Source organism: Drosophila miranda, chromosome 3 (assembly GCF_003369915.1).
Source record: "Drosophila miranda strain MSH22 chromosome 3, D.miranda_PacBio2.1, whole genome shotgun sequence".
In the NCBI taxonomy this organism is placed as follows: domain Eukaryota; kingdom Metazoa; phylum Arthropoda; class Insecta; order Diptera; family Drosophilidae; genus Drosophila; species Drosophila miranda.
The window spans coordinates 17,170,758-17,195,697 of record NC_046676.1 but is presented as its reverse complement, the minus strand read 5'-3'; the positions used below and the strand labels follow the sequence as shown (position 1 = coordinate 17,195,697).

General features: G+C 52.8%; 3 protein-coding genes and 1 pseudogene across 3 annotated transcripts; all 4 read left to right on the top strand.

The window, feature by feature from the left end:
- Nucleotides 1-261: 261 nt before the first annotated feature.
- Nucleotides 262-5,313, top strand: LOC117188152 (annotated as a pseudogene).
- Nucleotides 5,314-6,536: 1,223 nt separating this feature from the next.
- On the top strand, nt 6,537-11,601 carry LOC117187998. The gene is made up of 5 exons (XM_033391086.1): nt 6,537-7,046; nt 7,102-7,497; nt 7,551-10,640; nt 10,704-10,951; nt 11,014-11,601. Exons 1-5 carry the CDS (start codon nt 6,720-6,722, stop codon nt 11,459-11,461), a joined length of 4,509 nt encoding a protein of 1,502 aa, XP_033246977.1. The 5' UTR covers nt 6,537-6,719; the 3' UTR covers nt 11,462-11,601.
- Nucleotides 11,602-13,128: 1,527 nt separating this feature from the next.
- LOC117187993 lies at nt 13,129-18,217 on the top strand. Its single transcript, XM_033391071.1, has 5 exons — nt 13,129-13,662; nt 13,718-14,113; nt 14,167-17,256; nt 17,320-17,567; nt 17,630-18,217. The coding sequence occupies exons 1-5, from the start codon at nt 13,336-13,338 to the stop codon at nt 18,075-18,077; spliced, it is 4,509 nt and encodes a 1,502-aa protein (XP_033246962.1). The 5' UTR covers nt 13,129-13,335; the 3' UTR covers nt 18,078-18,217.
- A 1,249-nt stretch (nt 18,218-19,466) lies between these two features.
- Nucleotides 19,467-24,530, top strand: LOC117187958. The gene is made up of 5 exons (XM_033390969.1): nt 19,467-19,975; nt 20,031-20,426; nt 20,480-23,569; nt 23,633-23,880; nt 23,943-24,530. Exons 1-5 carry the CDS (start codon nt 19,649-19,651, stop codon nt 24,388-24,390), a joined length of 4,509 nt encoding a protein of 1,502 aa, XP_033246860.1. The 5' UTR covers nt 19,467-19,648; the 3' UTR covers nt 24,391-24,530.
- The last annotated feature ends 410 nt before the right edge of the window (nt 24,531-24,940 follow it).

Below are 24,940 nucleotides of genomic sequence, written 5' to 3'. Positions count from 1 at the left end.
TTTTGCCATTCCTAGCATTTATTTCGGCGCGTATATTTCATTTACAGTTGTGTCGGTCGTTCCATTGTTTTATTTTCTCTTTATGCATTCGTTTTTCTTGAATTTTTTGTTTCGATCGGAATACCGGGTTTTCACCGAAAATATCGATAGATAGTTCATGTTTTTTGACATTCCTAGCATTTATTTCGGCGCGTTTATTTCATTTACAGTTGTGTCTGTCGTTCCATTGTTTTATTTTCTCTTTATGCATTCGTTATTCTTGAATTTTTTGTTTCGATCGGAATACCGGGTTTTCACCGAAAATATCGATAGATAGTTCATGTTTTTTGCCATTCCTAGCATTTATTTCGGCGCGTATATTTCATTTACAGTTGTGTCGGTCGTTCCATTTTTTCTTGTTTTATTAGTTTTGTTTTCGAATGAAAAACTAAGATGGACTTTGACGCCGCAAAGGAAAACATCCAGCCTTTGGCCAGCGGTCGCAATGTGAGCTTGCTGCAGGCGTCCCTCTCCCAGGACCCCACACAAAGCCAGGAGCTGCTGGCGCAGCGCAAGCAAATGGAAAAGGACGTGCACACATACACTGGCAGTGATCCGCTGGAGCCGTGGTGTACGTACATCTGCTGGATTGAGCAGAGCTATCCGGCGGGCGGCACCAGTTCTGGCCTGCAGACGGCCCTCTACCAATGCCTGACCAAATTCGAGCAGGACGAGCGCTACAGACAGGACAGGCGGCTCATCAAGCTCTTCATCAAATTCGTAAGTTTGGCCAAGTATTTGCCAGTTCATGGAGTAATTCTTTGTTGGGCTTCAGATGAAGAATCAGGAGGATCAGATCGAGTGCTACCAGCAGCTGTACGACAGCGGAATCGGCACAATGCTGGCGGACTTGTACATTGCCTGGGCATATTGCTACGACCTGAGCGGCAACATGCGCAAGGCCGATGAGATCTTCCGCCTGGGCCTCTCCTGCCGGGCCGAGCCGCTGGAAGAGTTGAAGGAGGCCCATCAGCATTTCAACTACGCGGTTGCTCAGCGCATGCTCTATTCCGATGGTGATGAGGCCAATGCTGCGACCCAAGAGCTGAATGAGCGTCGTATGGCGCTGCAGTCGCTGCATGGTCAACGGAAGAGAAGCAGCAACACCATCACAGTGGGCAGTGTACGCACTGGTGCAGCGGTCAAGAGCCAGATGCCGGGCGTGGTGCAGGTGAGTGGAGGTGCCTTCTACAGGAATGTCTGACTGCAATTGTTCTCCCACAGGCGGATGCTCCCAGCACAAGCCGCATGCGCAATGCCGGTCGCAATGTGGAGGTCTTCAACGATGAGAACACCGATTTCAATGTCCCGCCACCAGTCGAGCCGGAAGTGAAGTCCAGCTTACGTTCGATCATCGACGCGGCACGTGATCAGGAGAATCTTAAGGAGCCGGTGGCTTGGAACAAGGCCCACGTCAAGCCTCACAAGCCTGGCAAGATCTTCGGCTGCAATGCCGCTCCAGACCTGGCCTTCGACATACACGTGGATGAACAGAAACTGCCGCCCATCACCAACTACGAGCGCCACATTGACAAACCGTTCAAGTTTCCGCCCAACTTTGTGGCGAAAAATAAGCCGCAGGAGGCCTGGATAACGCCAGTAACCATTGAGGATGAGCCCAACACAAACGGCCTGCCGTGCTACCAGAAGTGCATGCTGTACCCGCGCCCCAACCTGGAGTTCTCCCCAGAGGAGTACCGCGCCTATTGCTTCCTGAAGCGTCGAGATCCCCAGCACGCATTCGTGCTGCGCAACGATGAGTGGTGGGGCACGGGCAACACCTTGAAGGGTGTGCGTCGCTATCCGAATTTTGCTAGTGTCTCCAAGCCGCAGCCGCTGGACGAGTTGGATAAGTACTACAAGCCGCCCCCTGTTCCGGGTCTGCAGGTCGTGTTTGACAAGCTCTACAACGACGAGGAACAGCAGGAGTACCAGGCGGAGGAGCTCCTGGCGGCCAAGTGGCTGGAGAAGCGGAATGTTACGGTGCACGGCAGCTTTGACATGGAGGAGACTGTATGCCTGCCCGGCAATAAGATGCCGCGTCGCAAGAGCTTCTTCCCTCCGGCCCAGCAGGGTTCGTCCAGGAAATCCATGATGCCGCCACGTGTGTCCATGGTCCAGGAGGAGGATGATGCCGTCGAACAGGAGACAGCTGCAGCTATAGCTTCAGTGCCTTCTCCTCCTCTAGTTGTACCGCAGCCGAAAATAGTGCCGATAGTTGAAATCTTTGAAGATTCGGATCCTACTCCCGTCCCCAAGGAAGATGAAGATAACTTTGCGAAGCCTGCCCCACCGCTGCACAAGATCGAGATATACCAAGATACAGAAGATCCGATCCAGCCGTCGAACTTAAAACCCCCCAAAAGTGCCTTTTACGATGCGGACGAGACCTGCTCCACCCAAATGTTCAACATGTTCATCCCGAACCAGGCGGTGAGCACGCCCAAGGGCCCCCAAAAGCAGGCACCGGCGCGACAGTTTGGCACCGTCCTCAAGGAGCTGCCTCCGGATCCTGAGGAAGCTGTTTCTCCGGCAGCTGCGCCAGAAGAGTCCCCAGGGGAGACCAACTCGCCGAATCTGCGCAAGCAACTCTCGACGATATTGGAGACCTCGGAACACGGCACCCACAGCTCGGGGGCCACGACGACCAAGTCGACCCTTACATCCACATCCAGCTCTCCGGGATCTCACACGGCCGTGGCGCTCTCCAGCCGGAGTGCGAGTGAGGAGTGCACTCCAGCAGCAGCGCGCCTGCAGCGTTTGGGTGCCTCTGAGCTGTCCACAGTGGGCGAGGAGCCCGATCGTCAGTATGGTGGGAACTTTTCGCGTCGCGAACTCTGGGAACCCAATGCTCCCAGCGTGCCGATGATGAAGTCCCTGCACTTCGAGGAGGACAAAACCGAGACCATACCGAGGCCGCTTGCCCGCTTCCAGGAGGATAAAACTGAGACTCTGCCCAGGCTTCCGACTGTCATGGCGGAAGTTTCGCTCCATCAGCGATCGGCGGTTGCTGCCTCGAGCCTGGCCCCGCAATTGCCCACGCTGGACGACGAGGACGACTTGTGTGGGATGTTTGTGCAAACGTCGCCAAAGTTTAAGACAATCGGCTCTCCGTTGCAGGGAAATGCCGGCTCCAAGCGCATCTGCAATCAGACCACGCCAGATTTCTTCGGCAAGTCCATACGAGTGGCGTCGGATGCCAAGAGTTCCTTTGCGATGGCCAGTGGCCAACCGGCAGGCGCTCCCAGCATCAGCAAGCTGGCGGACTCGTTTATGACAGACCTCTCCTTTGTGGCGGAGACACAGCCTGTGCCAGTACAGTCCATCTGCACGGAGATGGCGAAGCCGAAGCCAGAGGCCGCGGCCATGCAAAAGAAGTTTGAAATTTTTCTGGATGAGACCATGCCAGAGCCAGCCGCTCCTTCCAGTGCTGCTGCCCGACGCAGCAGCTTTGCCTTGGACTGCACGCTGCCGGAGACGCAGATGCCATCACAGAAGGATCCTGCCCACTTGATGGCTGATCTGAGCGTCTGTACTCCACCGCTGCCCGTTCCAGCTGCGGCCTCTGTTTCTATGAGCAATCATCGCTCCTCTACTACTCTGAAGTTTCTTAGCGACTCTATGTCCAAATCCCTTAGGAAATCCCCAAGAAGAGTGTACCCGGTGGGGACAAGCAGTCGGGCGACTTCTTCGAGCTGAATGCGGCCACAGAGATGTTTGACACCAACATAAGCATGATCAGGAACTCGACGCTGTTGCCGCCACCTGTTGCTGTTCCGGCCAGGCTCGAACTGCCTAAAGCGGATGCGGATGCGGATGCAAATGCAGATGAAGACGTGGGAGAGATGAGCATCTACCATAAAACGACTCCATTGACCCCAAAGCAGTCGAACCATTCTTGGGCTCAGGCAGATTTTGAGTTGCCGAAGAACAAGGAATTTGTCCATCCCAAGGCGAACGTGGATCAGTCAGTGCTGAACAGTACGATGGCCGACAGCAATTTGAATCCGTTCAATGTGGATCTGATCAACTCGCTGCTGGACTCCATCGACTTCTCCATGTACATTCAGAAGCTGCCCCATTGCCAGCTGGTGGGCACTGCCAAGCGACTGCATCCGGGCACGCAGCTGGAGGTGCACGGCGAGAAATTCGAGGTGGACAAGATCATTGGGAAGGGAGCCTACGGCTCGGTCTTCGTCGGACGGCACTGCAAGACGGGTAACAAGGTGGCCGTGAAGCAGGAGCGACCCACAAACTACTGGGAGTTCTACATAGGCCTGGAGGTCCATAGTCGCCTCACCAGCGATCGAATGGTGAGTGGTGGAGAAGGTGAAACCTTGTTAGTTCATTCCCTGATTTCCTACGACTTCTTACAGATCCCAGCCTTCATGCACATCGATTATGCCTTGGTGGGGAACAACTCCAGTGTCTACATATCGGAGTTCTCGGACCACGGCTCGCTAATCAACGTGTGCAATAAGTTCAAGAAGCACACCAACAAGAACCTCGACGAGTATGTTGTGATGCACATGAGCTGCCAGCTGCTGGACATTGTGGATCATCTGCACGCCATGGGCATCATTCACGCGGACATCAAGCCGGATAACTTTCTGGTCATGAGACCGTAAGCGTCTTACTCTCGCATACTGCTGTCCCGCTTACTTGCTACTCCTCCGCTCCCTGCAGGTTATGTGCGCAACCCAACGAGCTGAGCCTGCAGCTGATTGACTTTGGCGTGGCCATCGACACCAAGCTCTTTCCGGCCAATCAGGCGTTCAATTATGTGCATCACGATGAATCGTTCAAGTGCATCGAAATGCGCACAAAGCGCCCCTGGACGTATCAGCTGGACTTGTTTGGTCTCGTGGGCGTCATGCATGTGCTGCTGTTTGGTCGCTACATGGAGGTGGCCCAGCGGCAGCCGAGCAGCATCTGGATGCCCAAGACAGCCCTGCCGCGCTACTTCCAGCGTGATACCTGGGAGACCATTTTCCGGGGACTGCTCAACGTTCGCGACTGCCGCACCATGCCCAATATGCAGCAGTTTCGCACGCTCTTCAAATCCGAGCTTGTCGAAAAAGAGAAATACGTGGCCGAGGCCATAGGCAAATTCAATATGATACTGCAGCGATAGGGATTCGTTGTGTATGTAGATGTACATAAGCAACGTGGAAGGCGCCTTCATGTAGGCCTATTCCGTATCCTCTCTTGTACATCTTTCCCGCCAATACACTAGTTAACTATAATTATAAGATTACATGGTTATGATATGAATCAGAGAGAGTTTTTGATGGGACCCAGCTGGGATCATTCTTCATTTTCTTGCTGCATTTCTAGCTGCCTTTTGTACCTCTGTCTGTCGTTCCATTGTTATACCCGATACTCAAAATGAGTATTGGGGTATATTAGATTTGTGGTAAAAGTGGATGTGTGTTACGTCCAGAAGGAATCGTTTCCGACCCATAAAGTATATATATTCTTGATCAGCATCAATAGCCGAGTCGATTGAGCCCTGTCTGTCTGTCCGTCTGTCCGTCCGTCTGTCCGTCCGTCCGTCCGTCCGTCCCCTTCAGCGCCTAGTGCTCAAGTGCTGTAAGAGCTAGAGCAACGATGTTTTGGATCCAGACTTCTGTGATATGTCACTGCTACAAAAATATTTCAAAACTTCGCCCCGCCCACTTCCGCCCCCACAAAAGACGAAAATCTGTGGCATCCACATTTTTAAAGATACGATAAAACCAAAAACGCAGAATCGTAGTGGATGACTATGTGTTCTAGAGTGTAAAATCTCAACCAGATCGTATAATTATTATAGCCAGAATCAAGAAAACAATTTCATTCTTTCTCGCTCTGTCTCTCTCTAACACACAGGTTTCATGGTCGGTTTTGCCAATTGCAAAATATGAGTTCAAGGATCTCAGAACCCATAAGAGCTAGAGCAACCAAATTTGGTATCCACACCCCTGTGATATCGGACCTTGACCGTTTCGTGTCCAAATTTCGCCACACCCCCTTCCGCCACCGCAAAGGACGAAAATCTGGGGCATCCACAAATCTCAGAGACTATTAAGGCTAGAGTAACCAAATTTGGTATCCGCACTTCTGTTAGATCTCACTATAAAACGTATATCTCAGAATTTCGCCCCACCCCCTTCCGCCCCCACAAAGAACGAAAATCTGTTGCAACCACAATATTGCACATTCGAGAAAACTAAAAACGCAGAATCATAGATAATGACCATATCTATGAGATTGCTGAATCTGGATCATATCAGATCATTTTTATAGCCAATAGGAACAAATCAATTTGCAGTGGCTACGCAGCCACCGACGTCACGCTCAGACTGATTTTCTGTCTCTCTCTTTGTCGTGTCGTTTAATATTAGCGGCGTCTGCCGGAGGAGAGCCATACTGACTTAGTATCGGGTATAACCGTAGAGTTGCGGTGTCCGCAGCAACTCACAACGTTCCCCCTCGTTTTATTTTCTCTTTATGCATTCGTTTTTCTTGAATTTTTTGTTTCGATCGGAATACCGGGTTTTCACCGAAAATGTCGATAGATAGTTCATGTTTTTTGACATTCCTAGCATTTATTTCGGCGCGTATATTTCATTTACAGTTGTGTCGGTCGTTCCATTTTTTCTTGTTTTATTAGTTTTGTTTTCGAATGAAAAACTAAGATGGACTTTGACGCCGAAAAGGAAAACATCCAGCCTTTGGCCAGCGGTCGCAATGTGAGCTTGCTGCAGGCGTCCCTCTCCCAGGACCCCACACAACGCCAGGAGCTGCTGGCGCAGCGCAAGCAAATGGAAAAGGACGTGCACACATACACTGGCAGTGATCCGCTGGAGCCGTGGTGTACGTACATCTGCTGGATTGAGCAGAGCTATCCGGCGGGCGGCACCAGTTCTGGCCTGCAGACGGCCCTCTACCAATGCCTGACCAAATTCGAGCAGGACGAGCGCTACAGACAGGACAGGCGGCTCATCAAGCTCTTCATCAAATTCGTAAGTTTGGCCAAGTATTTGCCAGTTCATGGAGTAATTCTTTGTTGGGCTTCAGATGAAGAATCAGGAGGATCAGATCGAGTGCTACCAGCAGCTGTACGTCAGCGGAATCGGCACAATGCTGGCGGACTTGTACATTGCCTGGGCATATTGCTACGACCTGAGCGGCAACATGCGCAAGGCCGATGAGATCTTCCGCCTGGGCCTCTCCTGCCGGGCCGAGCCGCTGGAAGAGTTGAAGGAGGCCCATCAGCATTTCAACTACGCGGTTGCTCAGCGCATGCTCTATTCCGATGGTGATGAGGCCAATGCTGCGACCCAAGAGCTGAATGAGCGTCGTATGGCGCTGCAGTCGCTGCATGGTCAACGGAAGAGAAGCAGCAACACCATCACAGTGGGCAGTGTACGCACTGGTGCAGCGGTCAAGAGCCAGATGCCGGGCGTGGTGCAGGTGAGTGGAGGTGCCTTCTACAGGAATGTCTGACTGCAATTGTTCTCCCACAGGCGGATGCTCCCAGCACAAGCCGCATGCGCAATGCCGGTCGCAATGTGGAGGTCTTCAACGATGAGAACACCGATTTCAATGTCCCGCCACCAGTCGAGCCGGAAGTGAAGTCCAGCTTACGTTCGATCATCGACGCGGCCCGTGATCGGGAGAATCTTAAGGAGCCGGTGGCTTGGAACAAGGCCCACGTCAAGCCTCACAAGCCTGGCAAGATCTTCGGCTGCAATGCCGCTCCAGACCTGGCCTTCGACATACACGTGGATGAACAGAAACTGCCGCCCATCACCAACTACGAGCGCCACATTGACAAACCGTTCAAGTTTCCGCCCAACTTTGTGGCGAAAAATAAGCCGCAGGAGGCCTGGATAACGCCAGTAACCATTGAGGATGAGCCCAACACAAACGGCCTGCCGTGCTACCAGAAGTGCATGCTGTACCCGCGCCCCAACCTGGAGTTCTCCCCAGAGGAGTACCGCGCCTATTGCTTCCTGAAGCGTCGAGATCCCCAGCACGCATTCGTGCTGCGCAACGATGAGTGGTGGGGCACGGGCAACACCTTGAAGGGTGTGCGTCGCTATCCGAATTTTGCTAGTGTCTCCAAGCCGCAGCCGCTGGACGAGTTGGATAAGTACTACAAGCCGCCCCCTGTTCCGGGTCTGCAGGTCGTGTTTGACAAGCTCTACAACGACGAGGAACAGCAGGAGTACCAGGCGGAGGAGCTCCTGGCGGCCAAGTGGCTGGAGAAGCGGAATGTTACGGTGCACGGCAGCTTTGACATGGAGGAGACTGTATGCCTGCCCGGCAATAAGATGCCGCGTCGCAAGAGCTTCTTCCCTCCGGCCCAGCAGGGTTCGTCCAGGAAATCCATGATGCCGCCACGTGTGTCCATGGTCCAGGAGGAGGATGATGCCGTCGAACAGGAGACAGCTGCAGCTATAGCTTCAGTGCCTTCTCCTCCTCTAGTTGTACCGCAGCCGAAAATAGTGCCGATAGTTGAAATCTTTGAAGATTCGGATCCTACTCCCGTCCCCAAGGAAGATGAAGATAACTTTGCGAAGCCTGCCCCACCGCTGCACAAGATCGAGATATACCAAGATACAGAAGATCCGATCCAGCCGTCGAACTTAAAACCCCCCAAAAGTGCCTTTTACGATGCGGACGAGACCTGCTCCACCCAAATGTTCAACATGTTCATCCCGAACCAGGCGGTGAGCACGCCCAAGGGCCCCCAAAAGCAGGCACCGGCGCGACAGTTTGGCACCGTCCTCAAGGAGCTGCCTCCGGATCCTGAGGAAGCTGTTTCTCCGGCAGCTGCGCCAGAAGAGTCCCCAGGGGAGACCAACTCGCCGAATCTGCGCAAGCAACTCTCGACGATATTGGAGACCTCGGAACACGGCACCCACAGCTCGGGGGCCACGACGACCAAGTCCACCCTTACATCCACATCCAGCTCTCCGGGATCTCACACGGCCGTGGCGCTCTCCAGCCGGAGTGCGAGTGAGGAGTGCACTCCAGCAGCAGCGCGCCTGCAGCGTTTGGGTGCCTCTGAGCTGTCCACAGTCGGCGAGGAGCCCGATCGTCAGTATGGTGGGAACTTTTCGCGTCGCGAACTCTGGGAACCCAATGCTCCCAGCGTGCCGATGATGAAGTCCCTGCACTTCCAGGAGGACAAAACCGAGACCATACCGAGGCCGCTTGCCCGCTTCCAGGAGGATAAAACTGAGACTCTGCCCAGGCTTCCGACTGTCATGGCGGAAGTTTCGCTCCATCAGCGATCGGCGGTTGCTGCCTCGAGCCTGGCCCCGCAATTGCCCACGCTGGACGACGAGGACGACTTGTGTGGGATGTTTGTGCAAACGTCGCCAAAGTTTAAGACAATCGGCTCTCCGTTGCAGGGAAATGCCGGCTCCAAGCGCATCTGCAATCAGACCACGCCAGATTTCTTCGGCAAGTCCATACGAGTGGCGTCGGATGCCAAGAGTTCCTTTGCGATGGCCAGTGGCCAACCGGCAGGCGCTCCCAGCATCAGCAAGCTGGCGGACTCGTTTATGACAGACCTCTCCTTTGTGGCGGAGACACAGCCTGTGCCAGTACAGTCCATCTGCACGGAGATGGCGAAGCCGAAGCCAGAGGCCGCGGCCATGCAAAAGAAGTTTGAAATTTTTCTGGATGAGACCATGCCAGAGCCAGCCGCTCCTTCCAGTGCTGCTGCCCGACGCAGCAGCTTTGCCTTGGACTGCACGCTGCCGGAGACGCAGATGCCATCACAGAAGGATCCTGCCCACTTGATGGCTGATCTGAGCGTCTGTACTCCACCGCTGCCCGTTCCAGCTGCGGCCTCTGTTTCTATGAGCAATCATCGCTCCTCTACTACTCTGAAGTTTCTTAGCGACTCTATGTCCAAATCCCTTAGGAAATCCCCCAAGAAGAGTGTACCCGGTGGGGACAAGCAGTCGGGCGACTTCTTCGAGCTGAATGCGGCCACAGAGATGTTTGACACCAACATAAGCATGATCAGGAACTCGACGCTGTTGCCGCCACCTGTTGCTGTTCCGGCCAGGCTCGAACTGCCTAAAGCGGATGCGGATGCGGATGCAAATGCAGATGAAGACGTGGGAGAGATGAGCATCTACCATAAAACGACTCCATTGACCCCAAAGCAGTCGAACCATTCTTGGGCTCAGGCAGATTTTGAGTTGCCGAAGAACAAGGAATTTGTCCATCCCAAGGCGAACGTGGATCAGTCAGTGCTGAACAGTACGATGGCCGACAGCAATTTGAATCCGTTCAATGTGGATCTGATCAACTCGCTGCTGGACTCCATCGACTTCTCCATGTACATTCAGAAGCTGCCCCATTGCCAGCTGGTGGGCACTGCCAAGCGACTGCATCCGGGCACGCAGCTGGAGGTGCACGGCGAGAAATTCGAGGTGGACAAGATCATTGGGAAGGGAGCCTACGGCTCGGTCTTCGTCGGACGGCACTGCAAGACGGGTAACAAGGTGGCCGTGAAGCAGGAGCGACCCACAAACTACTGGGAGTTCTACATAGGCCTGGAGGTCCATAGTCGCCTCACCAGCGATCGAATGGTGAGTGGTGGAGAAGGTGAAACCTTGTTAGTTCATTCCCTGATTTCCTACGACTTCTTACAGATCCCAGCCTTCATGCACATCGATTATGCCTTGGTGGGGAACAACTCCAGTGTCTACATATCGGAGTTCTCGGACTACGGCTCGCTAATCAACGTGTGCAATAAGTTCAAGAAGCACACCAACAAGAACCTCGACGAGTATGTTGTGATGCACATGAGCTGCCAGCTGCTGGACATTGTGGATCATCTGCACGCCATGGGCATCATTCACGCGGACATCAAGCCGGATAACTTTCTGGTCATGAGACCGTAAGCGTCTTACTCTCGCATACTGCTGTCCCGCTTACTTGCTACTCCTCCGCTCCCTGCAGGTTATGTGCGCAACCCAACGAGCTGAGCCTGCAGCTGATTGACTTTGGCGTGGCCATCGACACCAAGCTCTTTCCGGCCAATCAGGCGTTCAATTATGTGCATCACGATGAATCGTTCAAGTGCATCGAAATGCGCACAAAGCGCCCCTGGACGTATCAGCTGGACTTGTTTGGTCTCGTGGGCGTCATGCATGTGCTGCTGTTTGGTCGCTACATGGAGGTGGCCCAGCGGCAGCCGAGCAGCATCTGGATGCCCAAGACAGCCCTGCCGCGCTACTTCCAGCGATATACCTGGGAGACCATTTTCCGGGGACTGCTCAACGTTCGCGACTGCCGCACCATGCCCAATATGCAGCAGTTTCGCACGCTCTTCAAATCCGAGCTTGTCGAAAAAGAGAAATACGTGGCCGAGGCCATAGGCAAATTCAATATGATACTGCAGCGATAGGGATTCGTTGTGTATGTAGATGTACATAAGCAACGTGGAAGGCGCCTTCATGTAGGCCTATTCCGTATCCTCTCTTGTACATCTTTCCCGCCAATACACTAGTTAACTATAATTATAAGATTACATGGTTATGATATGAATCAGAGAGAGTTTTTGATGGGACCCAGCTGGGATCATTCTTCATTTTCTTGCTGCATTTCTAGCTGCCTTTTGTACCTCTGTCTGTCGTTCCATTGTTATACCCGATACTCAAAATGAGTATTGGGGTATATTAGATTTGTGGTAAAAGTGGATGTGTGTAACGTCCAGAAGGAATCGTTTCCGACCCCATAAAGTATATATATTCTTGATCAGCATCAATAGCCGAGTCGATTGAGCCCTGTCTGTCTGTCCGTCCGTCTGTCCGTCTGTCCGTCCGTCCGTCCGTCCGTCCGTCCCCTTCAGCGCCTAGTGCTCAAGTGCTATAAGAGCTAGAGCAACGATGTTTTGGATCCAGACTTCTGTGATATGTCACTGCTACAAAAATATTTCAAAACTTCGCCCCGCCCACTTCCGCCCCCACAAAAGACGAAAATCTGTGGCATCCACATTTTTAAAGATACGATAAAACCAAAAACGCAGAATCGTAGTGGATGACTATGTGTTCTAGAGTGTAAAATCTCAACCAGATCGTATAATTATTATAGCCAGAATCAAGAAAACAATTTCATTCTTTCTCGCTCTGTCTCTCTCTAACACACAGGTTTCATGGTAGGTTTTGCCAATTGCAAAATATGAGTTCAAGGATCTCAGAACCCATAAGAGCTAGAGCAACCAAATTTGGTATCCACACCCCTGTGATATCGGACCTTGACCGTTTCGTGTCCAAATTTCGCCACACCCCCTTCCGCCACCGCAAAGGACGAAAATCTGGGGCATCCACAAATCTCAGAGACTATTAAGGCTAGAGTAACCAAATTTGGTATCCGCACTTCTGTTAGATCTCACTATAAAACGTATATCTCAGAATTTCGCCCCACCCCCTTCCGCCCCCACAAAGAACGAAAATCTGTTGCAACCACAATATTGCACATTCGAGAAAACTAAAAACGCAGAATCATAGATAATGACCATATCTATGAGATTGCTGAATCTGGATCAGATCAGATCATTTTTATAGCCAATAGGAACAAATCAATTTGCAGTGGCTACGCAGCCACCGACGTCACGCTCAGACTGATTTTCTGTCTCTCTCTTTGTCGTGTCGTTTAATATTAGCGGCGTCTGCCGGAGGAGAGCCATACTGACTTAGTATCGGGTATAACCGTAGAGTTGCGGTGTCCGCAGCAACTCACAACGTTCCCCCTCGTTTTATTTTCTCTTTATGCATTCGTTTTTCTTGAATTTTTTGTTTCGATCGGAATACCGGGTTTTCACCGAAAATATCGATAGATAGTTCATGTTTTTTGACATTCCTAGCATTTATTTCGGCGCGTATATTTCATTTACAGTTGTGTCTGTCGTTCCATTGTTTTATTTTCTCTTTATGCTTTGGTTTGTTTAATTTTTTTGTTTCGATCGGAATACCGGGTTTTCACCGAAAATATCGATAGATAGTTCATGTTTTTTGACATTCCTAGCATTTATTTCGGCGCGTGTATTTCATTTACAGTTGTGTCTGTCGTTCCATTGTTTTATTTTCTCTTTATGCATTCGTTTTTCTTGAATTTTTTGTTTCGATCGGAATACCGGGTTTTCACCGAAAATATCGATAGATAGTTCATGTTTTTTGCCATTCCTAGCATTTATTTCGGCGCGTATATTTCATTTACAGTTGTGTCGGTCGTTCCATTTTTTCTTGTTTTATTAGTTTTGTTTTCGAATGAAAAACTAAGATGGACTTTGACGCCGCAAAGGAAAACATCCAGCCTTTGGCCAGCGGTCGCAATGTGAGCTTGCTGCAGGCGTCCCTCTCCCAGGACCCCACACAAAGCCAGGAGCTGCTGGCGCAGCGCAAGCAAATGGAAAAGGACGTGCACACATACACTGGCAATGATCCGCTGGAGCCGTGGTATACGTACATCTGCTGGATTGAGCAGAGCTATCCGGCGGGCGGCACCAGTTCTGGCCTGCAGACGGCCCTCTACCAATGCCTGACCAAATTCGAGCAGGACGAGCGCTACAGACAGGACAGGCGGCTCATCAAGCTCTTCATCAAATTCGTAAGTTTGGCCAAGTATTTGCCAGTTCATGGAGTAATTCTTTGTTGGGCTTCAGATGAAGAATCAGGAGGATCAGATCGAGTGCTACCAGCAGCTGTACAACAGCGGAATCGGCACAATGCTGGCGGACTTGTACATTGCCTGGGCATATTGCTACGACCTGAGCGGCAACATGCGCAAGGCCGATGAGATCCTCCGCCTGGGCCTCTCCTGCCGGGCCGAGCCGCTGGAAGAGTTGAAGGAGGCCCATCAGCATTTCAACTACGCGGTTGCTCAGCGCATGCTCTATTCCGATGGTGATGAGGCCAATGCTGCGACCCAAGAGCTGAATGAGCGTCGTATGGCGCTGCAGTCGCTGCATGGTCAACGGAAGAGAAGCAGCAACACCATCACAGTGGGCAGTGTACGCACTGGTGCAGCGGTCAAGAGCCAGATGCCGGGCGTGGTGCAGGTGAGTGGAGGTGCCTTCTACAGGAATGTCTGACTGCAATTGTTCTCCCACAGGCGGATGCTCCCAGCACAAGCCGCATGCGCAATGCCGGTCGCAATGTGGAGGTCTTCAACGATGAGAACACCGATTTCAATGTCCCGCCACCAGTCGAGCCGGAAGTGAAGTCCAGCTTACGTTCGATCATCGACGCGGCCCGTGATCAGGAGAATCTTAAGGAGCCGGTGGCTTGGAACAAGGCCCACGTCAAGCCTCACAAGCCTGGCAAGATCTTCGGCTGCAATGCCGCTCCAGACCTGGCCTTCGACATACACGTGGATGAACAGAAACTGCCGCCCATCACCAACTACGAGCGCCACATTGACAAACCGTTCAAGTTTCCGCCCAACTTTGTGGCGAAAAATAAGCCGCAGGAGGCCTGGATAACGCCAGTAACCATTGAGGATGAGCCCAACACAAACGGCCTGCCGTGCTACCAGAAGTGCATGCTGTACCCGCGCCCCAACCTGGAGTTCTCCCCAGAGGAGTACCGCGCCTATTGCTTCCTGAAGCGTCGAGATCCCCAGCACGCATTCGTGCTGCGCAACGATGAGTGGTGGGGCACGGGCAACACCTTGAAGGGAGTGCGTCGCTATCCGAATTTTGCTAGTGTCTCCAAGCCGCAGCCGCTGGACGAGTTGGATAAGTACTTCAAGCCGCCCCCTGTTCCGGGTCTGCAGGTCGTGTTTGACAAGCTCTACAACGACGAGGAACAGCAGGAGTACCAGGCGGAGGAGCTCCTGGCGGCCAAGTGGCTGGAGAAGCGGAATGTTACGGTGCACGGCAGCTTTGACATGGAGGAGACTGTATGCCTGCCCGGCAATAAGATGCCGCGTCGCAAGAGCTTCTTCCCTCCGGCCCAGCAGGGTTCGTCCAGGAAATCCATGATGCCGCCACGTGTGTCCATGGTCCAGGAGGAGGATGATGCCGTCGAACAGGAGACAGCTGCAGCTATAGCTTCAGTGCCTTCTCCTCCTCTAGTTGTACCGCAGCCGAAAATAGTGCCGATAGTTGAAATCTTTGAAGATTCGGATCCTACTCCCGTCCCCAAGGAAGATGAAGATAACTTTGCGAAGCCTGCCCCACCGCTGCACAAGATCGAGATATACCAAGATACAGAAGATCCGATCCAGCCGTCGAACTTAAAACCCCCCAAAAGTGCCTTTAACGATGCGGACGAGACCTGCTCCACCCAAATGTTCAACATGTTCATTCCGAACCAGGCGGTGAGCACGCCCAAGGGCCCCCAAAAGCAGGCACCGGCGCGACAGTTTGGCACCGTCCTCAAGGAGCTGCCTCCGGATCCTGAGGAAGCTGTTTCTCCGGCAGCTGCGCCAGAAGAGTCCCCAGGGGAGACCAACTCGCCGAATCTGCGCAAGCAACTCTCGACGATATTGGAGACCTCGGAACACGGCACCCACAGCTCGGGGGCCACGACGACCAAGTCCACCCTTACATCCACATCCAGCTCTCCGGGATCTCACACGGCCGTGGCGCTCTCCAGCCGGAGTGCGAGTGAGGAGTGCACTCCAGCAGCAGCGCGCCTGCAGCGTTTGGGTGCCTCTGAGCTGTCCACAGTCGGCGAGGAGCCCGATCGTCAGTATGGTGGGAACTTTTCGCGTCGCGAACTCTGGGAACCCAATGCTCCCAGCGTGCCGATGATGAAGTCCCTGCACTTCGAGGAGGACAAAACCGAGACCATACCGAGGCCGCTTGCCCGCTTCCAGGAGGATAAAACTGAGACTCTGCCCAGGCTTCCGACTGTCATGGCGGAAGTTTCGCTCCATCAGCGATCGGCGGTTGCTGCCTCGAGCCTGGCCCCGCAATTGCCCCCGCTGGACGACGAGGACGACTTGTGTGGGATGTTTGTGCAAACGCCGCCAAAGTTTAAGACAATCGGCTCTCCGTTGCAGGGAAATGCCGGCTCCAAGCGCATCTGCGATCAGACCACGCCAGATTTCTTCGGCAAGTCCATACGAGTGGCGTCGGATGCCAAGAGTTCCTTTGCGATGGCCAGTGGCCAACCGGCAGGCGCTCCCAGCATCAGCAAGCTGGCGGACTCGTTTATGACAGACCTCTCCTTTGTGGCGGAGACACAGCCTGTGCCAGTACAGTCCATCTGCACGGAGATGGCGAAGCCGAAGCCAGAGGCCGCGCCCATGCAAAAGAAGTTTGAAATTTTTCTGGATGAGACCATGCCAGAGCCAGCCGCTCCTTCCAGTGCTGCTGCCCGACGCAGCAGCTTTGCCTTGGACTGCACGCTGCCGGAGACGCAGATGCCATCACAGAAGGATCCTGCCCACTTGATGGCTGATCTGAGCGTCTGTACTCCACCGCTGCCCGTTCCAGCTGCGGCCTCTGTTTCTATGAGCAATCATCGCTCCTCTACTACTCTGAAGTTTCTTAGCGACTCTATGTCCAAATCCCTTAGGAAATCCCCCAAGAAGAGTGTACCCGGTGGGGACAAGCAGTCGGGCGACTTCTTCGAGCTGAATGCGGCCACAGAGATGTTTGACACCAACATAAGCATGATCAGGAACTCGACGCTGTTGCCGCCACCTGTTGCTGTTCCGGCCAGGCTCGAACTGCCTAAAGCGGATGCGGATGCGGATGCAAATGCAGATGAAGACGCGGGAGAGATGAGCATCTACCATAAAACGACTCCATTGACCCCAAAGCAGTCGAACCATTCTTGGGCTCAGGCAGATTTTGAGTTGCCGAAGAACAAGGAATTTGTCCATCCCAAGGCGAACGTGGATCAGTCAGTGCTGAACAGTACGATGGCCGACAGCAATTTGAATCCGTTCAATGTGGATCTGATCAACTCGCTGCTGGACTCCATCGACTTCTCCATGTACATTCAGAAGCTGCCCCATTGCCAGCTGGTGGGCACTGCCAAGCGACTGCATCCGGGCACGCAGCTGGAGGTGCACGGCGAGAAATTCGAGGTGGACAAGATCATTGGGAAGGGAGCCTACGGCTCGGTCTTCGTCGGACGGCACTGCAAGACGGGTAACAAGGTGGCCGTGAAGCAGGAGCGACCCACAAACTACTGGGAGTTCTACATAGGCCTGGAGGTCCATAGTCGCCTCACCAGCGATCGAATGGTGAGTGGTGGAGAAGGTGAAACCTTGTTAGTTCATTCCCTGATTTCCTACGACTTCTTACAGATCCCAGCCTTCATGCACATCGATTATGCCTTGGTGGGGAACAACTCCAGTGTCTACATATCGGAGTTCTCGGACTACGGCTCGCTAATCAACGTGTGCAATAAGTTCAAGAAGCACACCAACAAGAACCTCGACGAGTATGTTGTGATGCACATGAGCTGCCAGCTGCTGGACATTGTGGATCATCTGCACGCCATGGGCATCATTCACGCGGACATCAAGCCGGATAACTTTCTGGTCATGAGACCGTAAGCGTCTTACTCTCGCATACTGCTGTCCCGCTAACTTGCTACTCCTCCGCTCCCTGCAGGTTATGTGCGCAACCCAACGAGCTGAGCCTGAAGCTGATTGACTTCGGCGTGGCCATCGACACCAAGCTCTTTCCGGCCAATCAGGCGTTCAATTATGTGCATCACGATGAATCGTTCAAGTGCATCGAAATGCGCACAAAGCGCCCCTGGACGTATCAGCTGGACTTGTTTGGTCTCGTGGGCGTCATGCATGTGCTGCTGTTTGGTCGCTACATGGAGGTGGCCCAGCGGCAGCCGAGCAGCATCTGGATGCCCAAGACAGCCCTGCCGCGCTACTTCCAGCGTGATACCTGGGAGACCATTTTCCGGGGACTGCTCAACGTTCGCGACTGCCGCACCATGCCCAATATGCAGCAGTTTCGCACGCTCTTCAAATCCGAGCTTGTCGAAAAAGAGAAATACGTGGCCGAGGCCATAGGCAAATTCAATATGATACTGCAGCGATAGGGATTCGTTGTGTATGTAGATGTACATAAGCAACGTGGAAGGCGCCTTCATGTAGGCCTATTCCGTATCCTCTCTTGTACATCTTTCCCGCCAATACACTAGTTAACTATAATTATAAGATTACATGGTTATGATATGAATCAGAGAGAGTTTTTGATGGGACCCAGCTGGGATCATTCTTCATTTTCTTGCTGCATTTCTAGCTGCCTTTTGTACCTCTGTCTGTCGTTCCATTGTTATACCCGATACTCAAAATGAGTATTGGGGTATATTAGATTTGTGGTAAAAGTGGATGTGTGTTACGTCCAGAAGGAATCGTTTCCGACCCCATAAAGTATATATATTCTTGATCAGCATCAATAGCCGAGTCGATTGAGCCCTGTCTGTCTGTCCGTCTGTCCGTCCGTCCGTCCGTCCGTCTGTCCGTCTGTCCGTCCGTCCGTCCGTCCGTCCGTCCCCTTCAGCGCCTAGTGCTCAAGTGCTATAAGAGCTAGAGCAACGATGTTTTGGATCCAGACTTCTGTGATATGTCACTGCTACAAAAATATTTCAAAACTTCGCCCCGCCCACTTCCGCCTCCACAAAAGACGAAAATCTGTGGCATCCACATTTTTAAAGATACGATAAAACCAAAAACGCAGAATCGTAGTGGATGACTATGTGTTCTAGAGTGTAAAATCTCAACCAGATCGTATAATTATTATAGCCAGAATCAAGAAAACAATTTCATTCTTTCTCGCTCTGTCTCTCTCTAACACACAGGTTTCATGGTCGGTTTTGCCAATTGCAAAATATGAGTTCAAGGATCTCAGAACCCATAAGAGCTAGAGCAACCAAATTTGGTATCCACACCCCTGTGATATCGGACCTTGACCGTTACGTGTCCAAATTTCGCCACACCCCCTTCCGCCCCCGCAAAGGACGAAAATCTGGGGCATCCACAAATCTCAGAGACTATTAAGGCTAGAGTAACCAAATTTGGTATCCGCACTTCTGTTAGATCTCACTATAAAACGTATATCTCAGAATTTCGCCCCACCCCCTTCCGCCCCCACAAAGAACGAAAATCTGTTGCAACCACAATATTGCACATTCGAGAAAACTAAAAACGCAGAATCATAGATAATGACCATATCTATGAGATTGCTGAATCTGGATCATATCAGATCATTTTTATAGCCAATAGGAACAAATCAATTTGCAGTGGCTACGCAGCCACCGACGTCACGCTCAGACTGATTTTCTGTCTCTCTCTTTGTCGTGTCGTTTAATATTAGCGGCGTCTGCCGGAGGAGAGCCATACTGACTTAGTATCGGGTATAACCGTAGAGTTGCGGTGTCCGCAGCAACTCACAACGTTCCCCCTCGTTTTATTTTCTCTTTATGCATTCGTTTTTCTTGAATTTTTTGTTTCGATCGGAATACCGGGTTTTCACCGAAAATGTCGATAGATAGTTCATGTTTTTTGACATTCCTAGCATTTATTTCGGCGCGTATATTTCATTTACAGTTGTGTCGGTCGTTCCATTTTTTCTTGTTTTATTAGTTTTGTTTTCGAATGAAAAACTAAGATGGACTTTGACGCCGCAAAGGAAAACATCCAGCCTTTGGCCAGCGGTCGCAATGTGAGCTTGCTGCAGGCGTCCCTCTCCCAGGACCCCACACAACGCCAGGAGCTGCTGGCGCAGCGCAAGCAAATGGAAAAGGACGTGCACACATACACTGGCAGTGATCCGCTGGAGCCGTGGTGTACGTACATCTGCTGGATTGAGCAGAGCTATCCGGCGGGCGGCACCAGTTCTGGCCTGCAGACGGCCCTCTACCAATGCCTGACCAAATTCGAGCAGGACGAGCGCTACAGACAGGACAGGCGGCTCATCAAGCTCTTCATCAAATTCGTAAGTTTGGCCAAGTATTTGCCAGTTCATGGAGTAATTCTTTGTTGGGCTTCAGATGAAGAATCAGGAGGATCAGATCGAGTGCTACCAGCAGCTGTACGTCAGCGGAATCGGCACAATGCTGGCGGACTTGTACATTGCCTGGGCATATTGCTACGACCTGAGCGGCAACATGCGCAAGGCCGATGAGATCTTCCGCCTGGGCCTCTCCTGCCGGGCCGAGCCGCTGGAAGAGTTGAAGGAGGCCCATCAGCATTTCAACTACGCGGTTGCTCAGCGCATGCTCTATTCCGATGGTGATGAGGCCAATGCTGCGACCCAAGAGCTGAATGAGCGTCGTATGGCGCTGCAGTCGCTGCATGGTCAACGGAAGAGAAGCAGCAACACCATCACAGTGGGCAGTGTACGCACTGGTGCAGCGGTCAAGAGCCAGATGCCGGGCGTGGTGCAGGTGAGTGGAGGTGCCTTCTACAGGAATGTCTGACTGCAATTGTTCTCCCACAGGCGGATGCTCCCAGCACAAGCCGCATGCGCAATGCCGGTCGCAATGTGGAGGTCTTCAACGATGAGAACACCGATTTCAATGTCCCGCCACCAGTCGAGCCGGAAGTGAAGTCCAGCTTACGTTCGATCATCGACGCGGCCCGTGATCGGGAGAATCTTAAGGAGCCGGTGGCTTGGAACAAGGCCCACGTCAAGCCTCACAAGCCTGGCAAGATCTTCGGCTGCAATGCCGCTCCAGACCTGGCCTTCGACATACACGTGGATGAACAGAAACTGCCGCCCATCACCAACTACGAGCGCCACATTGACAAACCGTTCAAGTTTCCGCCCAACTTTGTGGCGAAAAATAAGCCGCAGGAGGCCTGGATAACGCCAGTAACCATTGAGGATGAGCCCAACACAAACGGCCTGCCGTGCTACCAGAAGTGCATGCTGTACCCGCGCCCCAACCTGGAGTTCTCCCCAGAGGAGTACCGCGCCTATTGCTTCCTGAAGCGTCGAGATCCCCAGCACGCATTCGTGCTGCGCAACGATGAGTGGTGGGGCACGGGCAACACCTTGAAGGGTGTGCGTCGCTATCCGAATTTTGCTAGTGTCTCCAAGCCGCAGCCTCTGGACGAGTTGGATAAGTACTACAAGCCGCCCCCTGTTCCGGGTCTGCAGGTCGTGTTTGACAAGCTCTACAACGACGAGGAACAGCAGGAGTACCAGGCGGAGGAGCTCCTGGCGGCCAAGTGGCTGGAGAAGCGGAATGTTACGGTGCACGGCAGCTTTGACATGGAGGAGACTGTATGCCTGCCCGGCAATAAGATGCCGCGTCGCAAGAGCTTCTTCCCTCCGGCCCAGCAGGGTTCGTCCAGAAAATCCATGATGCCGCCACGTGTGTCCATGGTCCAGGAGGAGGATGATGCCGTCGAACAGGAGACAGCTGCAGCTATAGCTTCAGTGCCTTCTCCTCCTCTAGTTGTACCGCAGCCGAAAATAGTGCCGATAGTTGAAATCTTTGAAGATTCGGATCCTACTCCCGTCCCCAAGGAAGATGAAGATAACTTTGCGAAGCCTGCCCCACCGCTGCACAAGATCGAGATATACCAAGATACAGAAGATCCGATCCAGCCGTCGAACTTAAAACCCCCCAAAAGTGCCTTTTACGATGCGGACGAGACCTGCTCCACCCAAATGTTCAACATGTTCATCCCGAACCAGGCGGTGAGCACGCCCAAGGGCCCCCAAAAGCAGGCACCGGCGCGACAGTTTGGCACCGTCCTCAAGGAGCTGCCTCCGGATCCTGAGGAAGCTGTTTCTCCGGCAGCTGCGCCAGAAGAGTCCCCAGGGGAGACCAACTCGCCGAATCTGCGCAAGCAACTCTCGACGATATTGGAGACCTCGGAACACGGCACCCACAGCTCGGGGGCCACGACGACCAAGTCCACCCTTACATCCACATCCAGCTCTCCGGGATCTCACACGGCCGTGGCGCTCTCCAGCCGGAGTGCGAGTGAGGAGTGCACTCCAGCAGCAGCGCGCCTGCAGCGTTTGGGTGCCTCTGAGCTGTCCACAGTCGGCGAGGAGCCCGATCGTCAGTATGGTGGGAACTTTTCGCGTCGCGAACTCTGGGAACCCAATGCTCCCAGCGTGCCGATGATGAAGTCCCTGCACTTCCAGGAGGACAAAACTGAGACCATACCGAGGCCGCTTGCCCGCTTCCAGGAGGATAAAACTGAGACTCTGCCCAGGCTTCCGACTGTCATGGCGGAAGTTTCGCTCCATCAGCGATCGGCGGTTGCTGCCTCGAGCCTGGCCCCGCAATTGCCCACGCTGGACGACGAGGACGACTTGTGTGGGATGTTTGTGCAAACGTCGCCAAAGTTTAAGACAATCGGCTCTCCGTTGCAGGGAAATGCCGGCTCCAAGCGCATCTGCGATCAGACCACGCCAGATTTCTTCGGCAAGTCCATACGAGTGGCGTCGGATGCCAAGAGCTCCTTTGCGATGGCCATTGGCCAACCGGCAGGCGCTCCCAGCATCAGCAAGCTGGCGGACTCGTTTATGACAGACCTCTCCTTTGTGGCGGAGACACAGCCTGTGCCAGTACAGTCCATCTGCACGGAGATGGCGAAGCCGAAGCCAGAGGCCGCGGCCATGCAAAAGAAGTTTGAAATTTTTCTGGATGAGACCATGCCAGAGCCAGCCGCTCCTTCCAGTGCTGCTGCCCGACGCAGCAGCTTTGCCTTGGACTGCACGCTGCCGGAGACGCAGATGCCATCACAGAAGGATCCTGCCCACTTGATGGCTGATCTGAGCGTCTGTACTCCACCGCTGCCCGTTCCAGCTGCGGCCTCTGTTTCTATGAGCAATCATCGCTCCTCTACTACTCTGAAGTTTCTTAGCGACTCTATGTCCAAATCCCTTAGGAAATCCCCCAAGAAGAGTGTACCCGGTGGGGACAAGCAGTCGGGCGACTTCTTCGAGCTGAATGCGGCCACAGAGATGTTTGACACCAACATAAGCATGATCAGGAACTCGACGCTGTTGCCGCCACCTGTTGCTGTTCCGGCCAGGCTCGAACTGCCTAAAGCGGATGCGGATGCGGATGCAAATGCAGATGAAGACGCGGGAGAGATGAGCATCTACCATAAAACGACTCCATTGACCCCAAAGCAGTCGAACCATTCTTGGGCTCAGGCAGATTTTGAGTTGCCGAAGAACAAGGAATTTGTCCATCCCAAGGCGAACGTGGATCAGTCAGTGCTGAACAGTACGATGGCCGACAGCAATTTGAATCCGTTCAATGTGGATCTGATCAACTCGCTGCTGGACTCCATCGACTTCTCCATGTACATTCAGAAGCTGCCCCATTGCCAGCTGGTGGGCACTGCCAAGCGACTGCATCCGGGCACGCAGCTGGAGGTGCACGGCGAGAAATTCGAGGTGGACAAGATCATTGGGAAGGGAGCCTACGGCTCGGTCTTCGTCGGACGGCACTGCAAGACGGGTAACAAGGTGGCCGTGAAGCAGGAGCGACCCACAAACTACTGGGAGTTCTACATAGGCCTGGAGGTCCATAGTCGCCTCACCAGCGATCGAATGGTGAGTGGTGGAGAAGGTGAAACCTTGTTAGTTCATTCCCTGATTTCCTACGACTTCTTACAGATCCCAGCCTTCATGCACATCGATTATGCCTTGGTGGGGAACAACTCCAGTGTCTACATATCGGAGTTCTCGGACTACGGCTCGCTAATCAACGTGTGCAATAAGTTCAAGAAGCACACCAACAAGAACCTCGACGAGTATGTTGTGATGCACATGAGCTGCCAGCTGCTGGACATTGTGGATCATCTGCACGCCATGGGCATCATTCACGCGGACATCAAGCCGGATAACTTTCTGGTCATGAGACCGTAAGCGTCTTACTCTCGCATACTGCTGTCCCGCTAACTTGCTACTCCTCCGCTCCCTGCAGGTTATGTGCGCAACCCAACGAGCTGAGCCTGCAGCTGATTGACTTCGGCGTGGCCATCGACACCAAGCTCTTTCCGGCCAATCAGGCGTTCAATTATGTGCATCACGATGAATCGTTCAAGTGCATCGAAATGCGCACAAAGCGCCCCTGGACGTATCAGCTGGACTTGTTTGGTCTCGTGGGCGTCATGCATGTGCTGCTGTTTGGTCGCTACATGGAGGTGGCCCAGCGGCAGCCGAGCAGCATCTGGATGCCCAAGACAGCCCTGCCGCGCTACTTCCAGCGTGATACCTGGGAGACCATTTTCCGGGGACTGCTCAACGTTCGCGACTGCCGCACCATGCCCAATATGCAGCAGTTTCGCACGCTCTTCAAATCCGAGCTTGTCGAAAAAGAGAAATACGTGGCCGAGGCCATAGGCAAATTCAATATGATACTGCAGCGATAGGGATTCGTTGTGTATGTAGATGTACATAAGCAACGTGGAAGGCGCCTTCATGTAGGCCTATTCCGTATCCTCTCTTGTACATCTTTCCCGCCAATACACTAGTTAACTATAATTATAAGATTACATGGTTATGATATGAATCAGAGAGAGTTTTTGATGGGACCCAGCTGGGATCATTCTTCATTTTCTTGCTGCATTTCTAGCTGCCTTTTGTACCTCTGTCTTGCTGCTGCTCAACGGCTTCAGATACGATTCACTTTTATGAATGTCCGACATATGCATACACTATTCATTTATGATCAGGCCGAATCCTTTATTTGACAAGAATGGCATTCCGGCATCTCTCCGCCGACACTTCCTTTGGGCAGCAACAACGAGTGCAAACCGCAGGGAAATGCTATTGTGCGTTCGCCAATGGCCGCTTTAGCGCAAATAAACAAAATAATTTCAACGCAATTAAGCGGTTTTACGTAAATTTCACAATTCGGCTCAATTCGGGACGACAAGGACGCGACGCGTGCCCACAGAAAGAACACAATTCCGGAGGTTC